General features: G+C 36.7%; 1 protein-coding gene across 1 annotated transcript; it reads right to left on the bottom strand.

The window, feature by feature from the left end:
- Positions 1 to 3,680: 3,680 nt before the first annotated feature.
- On the bottom strand, positions 3,681 to 5,049 carry LOC126797161 (jacalin-related lectin 33-like). Its single transcript, XM_050523834.1, has 4 exons — positions 4,696 to 5,049; positions 4,224 to 4,506; positions 4,051 to 4,175; positions 3,681 to 3,887 (listed from the first exon to the last, which is right to left on the bottom strand). Exons 1-4 carry the CDS (start codon positions 5,017 to 5,019, stop codon positions 3,681 to 3,683), a joined length of 939 nt encoding a protein of 312 aa, XP_050379791.1. The 5' UTR covers positions 5,020 to 5,049.
- Between the last annotated feature and the right edge of the window lie 529 nt (positions 5,050 to 5,578).

The following is a 5,578-nucleotide window of genomic DNA, read 5'->3' as shown; positions in this document are numbered from 1 at the left end:
TTTTTAAATCGAAAGAGATCTACAATCCTCTAATTTATAACATTCCCGTCTTAGTTTGGGTATTACAATACATGTTTTTTAGTAAGGGTATCATAATACCTATGTATAATAAGGTTGCATGTCTGCAATAAATTAATAAGAGTCTACCCTAAGTTTAAGATCTAATTAAGGATATATACTCATTTGCTTACAAAAGGTACAAACCCTAGGTACCAAGACAATATTGTATTATCTAAATACAAGAGATATTTAGCGTTTCAGAAATTTCAAAGATTTGGAATATGTTATCTACATATATGATATTCTGTAAGTAACACTTATAGCGTTGAAACCAAATCACAACTCTAATGGATTGCTTTTAGAGGACACCATTTATAAAACTCGCATCAGGTCTCAAAATCTCAGATTTGGCCCTGAAGTTGCCCTCGTTAAATCTTAAATGGTATTGACTACTGAGACTCCTATCATGCTGATCGGATTATCCGTATCTCATTTGCTTCACACTCTAAATGATTGTTACAAGCTTATCATGTACACTCAACACCTGTAAGAGGTGTAGTAAGCTTAACCAAAGATTAATAAGCTTTCCAAAAACCCTTCCGAACTCCCACGAAGAGTCCTCTTTCGGGGACACGAGATGTATGGAACCCAATTGCAGGGCCGGTCCGTCATATTTGGAAGCCTTGTGCGAAATATCAAATGTAACCCATTATATATCCTTGACATATATATTACCAGAGTGAGTAAGCAGACCAACAATTAAGATCATAAAAAAAAACTGAAAGCAAATTTTATATAAAAGCATAATAGATTGACTTTAAAAGCAAATGTGTCCATAGCTCCTGATTGACTTTGAATAAACTTGTCCCCTTCCCTTTTTCTTTTGCGTCTGGAACTACCAGATGAACTCATTATAACATTTTTAAAATTCAAAACAAAAAACAGAATATATTCAAACAAAGTTTAATTATCAATTTAATCTAATACAAATTAAAATCTAATTCAAGACCAATATCAACAATTCAACATCAAAATTCAATCTAATACAATAATACAATTGGTGGTTCAATCAATTCATTATGAAAAAATTTCAAAAAACAAGCACTCAATTCAGACTAGCTAAGTAACTAACATACCTTGGATTTGAATTTTAGAGAGTGGAGACTTGGAGGCTTGCCGATTGGACTTAGATTCCCAGAAGACAAAAAATCAGTTGATCCCGTCGTTCTTGTCAAGGTCGAAGTCTTGAGGAAGGAGAGTGGGAGAGGAGAAGAGACGAAAAGAGAGGCAGGAGAATGGGAGAGGAGAAGAGAAGAAATGAGAGGCAGGAGAGTGGGAGAGCAGAAAGTGGGAATAAAGCATAAAGGAAAAGGAGAAAAGAAGAAAGGAGATGGAGGAGAGTGGGAGAACACGTTGGGAGAGTGGAGAATAAAGCATAAAGGAAAAGAAAAAGAAAAGAAAAGAGAGGCATGAGAGAGAGAGCACGTCTGGAAATAAAGAAAAAAGACAGAGAAATGAGTATAGTAACAGCACGTTTGGGAATAATGTGAGATAATGACTAATTTAATTGTTACAAATTGTTTTTTAATCTTCTAAAAAAATTGACCATGTACCATTGCACACACAGCCGATGGGCCGGGCTGCCCAATTGCATCTAGTGCCAACCATTGCATCTAGGTGCCATCCATCTAATTTAATGTTTGCTGATGATTGTTTAATTTTTGCAAAGGCCACCAAGAAAGGTGCTAGAAATGTTGCTGCAATACTTAACCTTTTTTCAAATGCTTCAGGATAGAGAATTAACTACCACAAGTCTTCTCTATATTTCTCTCTAAAGGTAAACTCTGCTCTCAAGAATGAAATAGTTAATATTATGAACATCCAACATAAATCCACTATTGGCCGTTATCTTGGTATTCATAATGTTCTTTTTTGGAAAGATCATATCAATGCAAAAGAATTACTACTTAAGATTACCAACAAGCTTGCAGGCTGGAAAAAGGGAACGCTCTCAAGAGCAGGGAGATTGACCCTTATAAAGTCAAACTTGGCTTCTGTACCTAATCATGTTATGTCTTGTTTTAAATGCCCAAAAAAGCTCACTATGAGCATAGATAAACACTTTAGGGATTTTTTCTGGGGTTCCAATATGAAATGCCCTCCTGTAGCTTGGGAACAAGTATGCCAACCCAAGTCTGTAGGGGGTTTGGGTATTAGACCTGCAGCTTTCTTTAACAATGCAGCTTTAGCCAAGCTTGCTTGGAAAGTGATTACTGACGAGCAAAATTGGTGGTCACAAATTATCAAGAAAAAATATTTATCTAAAGTTTCTTTTTTCCAAGCCAGGAAGAAGCAGATGAATTCTAAAGCTTGGAATGGAATCTTGGACACTAGGGATTTGATTTTGAAAGGAATGAGGTGGATCGTTGGAAATGGTACGCAAATTAAATTTTAGACTTTTAATTGGGTTTTTGATTACCCCTTGTTAAATCTTCTACCATCTGATATACATAGTAATATTAATTTGGATGAATCTGTTGAAGATTATATTAGTAATGGCATGTGGAACAGAGGTAAACTTACTGATATTTTGGATCAAGATGTTGTTAAATATATACTTGGTATTCCTATACCAGTTTCTGAATAGGAGGATAGCTTTGTTTGGGGGCCCTCTTCAAATGGTAAGTTTTCAATTAAGTCTGCCACTTGGATGCAATATGATCAGGTGCATAAACATGATCAAATTCAGCTTTTAAATAAGATGTGGAAACTTGATATACAACCAAAAATTAAAGTTTTTGGTTGGTTACTCATTAGAGGAAGACTTAAAACTAGGGATAGATTATCCCGATTCGGTATGATTGATGATAACTCTTGCCCTCTTTGTTCTAATGACAATGAAACTGCTGACCATTTGTTTGGTTATTGTGACTTTACAAAAGAAATTTGGAGATTATCTAATATTGTCTCCCCAATTGACTTGGAAGAAGGTTATTTTAAAGTTTTTAAGGAAATTTTTATTACTCAGCCGTATGATGCTGATTTATTTGCAAGAATAATGATTATTTGTTGGCAGATCCGGAAGACCAGAAATGATAGAATCTTTATAGGAACAGTAGCTAATCCATTAGCAACAACCATGGCAGCTAATTCATTATTTATGAATTGCATTAATCTAGCTCTTGTGTTAAGATCAATTTTGATGGTTCAGTTAATAGAAATTCAGCGGCTAGTGGCTTTGTTATCCAAGATGCAAATGGAAGACCACTCTCTGCTGTAGCCAGTTCCGTGGGAAGAGCCTCGGTTCCTGTTGTAGAGGCGCTTGCACTGAGAGACAGCCTTATTGATGCAAAGGCTAAGGGACTTATGAAGCTTGAAGTTGAAGGAGACTCGAAGCTTGTGATTGATGCAGTAAATGGTCAAATTGATCCACCATGGAGGATAATCAAGCTTGTAGAAGACATTCGAAGGATTGCTACGAGCTTTGATTCTATTATCTTTACTCATGTTTTTCGTGAGGCCAACTTTGTGGCTGATGCTTTAGCTAATTTAGGTCATTCTAGCACTTCTACTCTATGTTGGAATGATAGGGTACCATTTGAGGCTTCTAGAGCCTTATTATTTGATCTTGTAAACTCTGGATATCCTAGAGGCTTTTGTCTATAAGTTTTTCTTTTCCATCAAAAAAAAAACCCAACAATTTCCTCTCCGTCTTTTACTCTAAAAGTAAAGGGTGTGCTGACTTGTATTCCAAATGGTCCAAATGTTCTTCTATTGCTCTTAAATTCAAGTGACCGTAACACCACCGGAGCGCCGACTATCCAGGTCACCCCACAATAATGTCCGGTGACACTCACCAAAAACTCATTTGGGTATTCCAACTTTATCTGTAATGCATCACAAATAATACTCATTATGTGATGAGCAACTATATGTGTTACATGCATATTGGTTTTTGACGAAATTAATCCATGGTGCATATTCAATTTCTATGAACTAGGGTCTAGTTATGTATCAGAGAAGTGACGAGAACCAAAACATGAAGCTTACCTGAACCGTATTCAGAGGTTTATGAAGATCACTGCCCTTGTCATAACCTCCATGCGTGTCGCCTATAATTAGCTCACCATTTTTTTTATACACCACACACAATGAGTCGATGCATTGACCATAGACTAGGGTGATTTATCTGATCCCATCAAAGCTTCCATCATCCCAAGGACCTCCTCCGGACGTTCCTCCATAAAGATCCAGCGGTTTTAATATATGAAACCCAATTGCATCTAGGTGCCATCCATCTCTTCCCTTAAAGCCAACAATTTTCTCACCATCTTGTACTCTAAAATTAAAGGGCGTCCCAACTTGAACTCCAAATGGTCCAAATGTTCGATTATTGCTCTCAAATGTGAGAGACCTTAAGATGACCGGATCTCCAACTATCCAGTTCACCCCAGAATAGTATCCACTGATACTCACCAGAAACTCCTCAGGGTACTCAAGCTTTATCTGCAATTCATAGATAACACTATTACATACTTGCGTATATGCACGGGCAGCATGGCTTAGAAATGACGAAACATCTGCACTCTGATGTTTATGTTCCATATAGTACTCTGTTTGGCTAAATCTTCAGTGCATACCCTATATCTCTGAGTTGGGGTTTAGATATGAATACCAACATATATGAAAACTCACCTCAGCAAAACTTATGGGCTTGTTGAATTCACTGCACATGTCATGACCTCCTCGCCTTTCGCCTTTGACAAGCTCACCATTTTTATCGTAGAATACACACATCGAGTCGATGCATTTACCATAAACGAGGTTGATCTCTCTGATGCCGTCATGGATTCCATCATCCCAAGGACCTCCACCAGTTATTCCTCTATAAAGTTCCAGCACTACCGAATTGTTTTCCTTCCCTCCTGATTGCTTCTTCTTGTTGCTACCTTCCTCATCACGATGATTTCCCTTCATACAAGTTATACATGAGATGTTGAGGGTTGGGGTGATAAACATGGTCGCTTGACGCTTGCTGATCGACTTGAAATGAAGCGATCAACCAAAATGGAGAGGTGTCTGGGCAAAAACAAAGGAAAAGATTTACGAAATTTGGAATTCGATGGCCGGGAAATGCTTTCAATTCAATCTAATAATGCACATTTTCATAGCTGCTATGATGTGACTCCACTTAATTATCAATTTATCATACGCGCATTCCATCTAATTATTTACATCTTCAAAGATGATATGATGGGACTCGACTTAATTATCATATGCCAACACGTATATGAATAATTACTATTGATGTTTTAAAAATTAACAATTGAGATTGACTTTTGTTCGATACTTTGATTTAAGAACAAGCAAAGAAATTAAAAAGTTGATTATGTAGTCAATCAATGTATATGCTGAGTTCTTTTTCTTTCTTTTCTTCTTGAAAGGGAAATATCTGCTGACTTCTAACGTACCGTTGGAAGTGTTGAATTTAAATTAATCAACGTCCATATTGTGTCTGCAGTTCCTTCGATCATTGCTGTACCATAAATGACATGCATGTTCTTACTTATCTTTGCTT

Source organism: Argentina anserina, chromosome 6 (assembly GCF_933775445.1).
Source record: "Argentina anserina chromosome 6, drPotAnse1.1, whole genome shotgun sequence".
Taxonomy (NCBI): domain Eukaryota; kingdom Viridiplantae; phylum Streptophyta; class Magnoliopsida; order Rosales; family Rosaceae; genus Argentina; species Argentina anserina.
The sequence above is the reverse complement of the archived record's forward strand: the minus strand, read 5'-3'. Positions and strand labels throughout refer to the sequence as shown.

Coding starts and splice junctions, on each gene's coding strand:
- LOC126797161 (XM_050523834.1), bottom strand. CDS start 5,019: ATGTTTATCACCCCAACCCTCAACATCTCATGTATAACTTGTATGAAG. Junction 4,507..4,695: donor AGCCCATAAGTTTTGCTGAG/GTGAGTTTTCAT, acceptor TATGAATTGCAG/ATAAAGCTTGAGTACCCTGA. Junction 4,176..4,223: donor TGGAGGAACGTCCGGAGGAG/GTCCTTGGGATG, acceptor AAATCACCCTAG/TCTATGGTCAATGCATCGAC.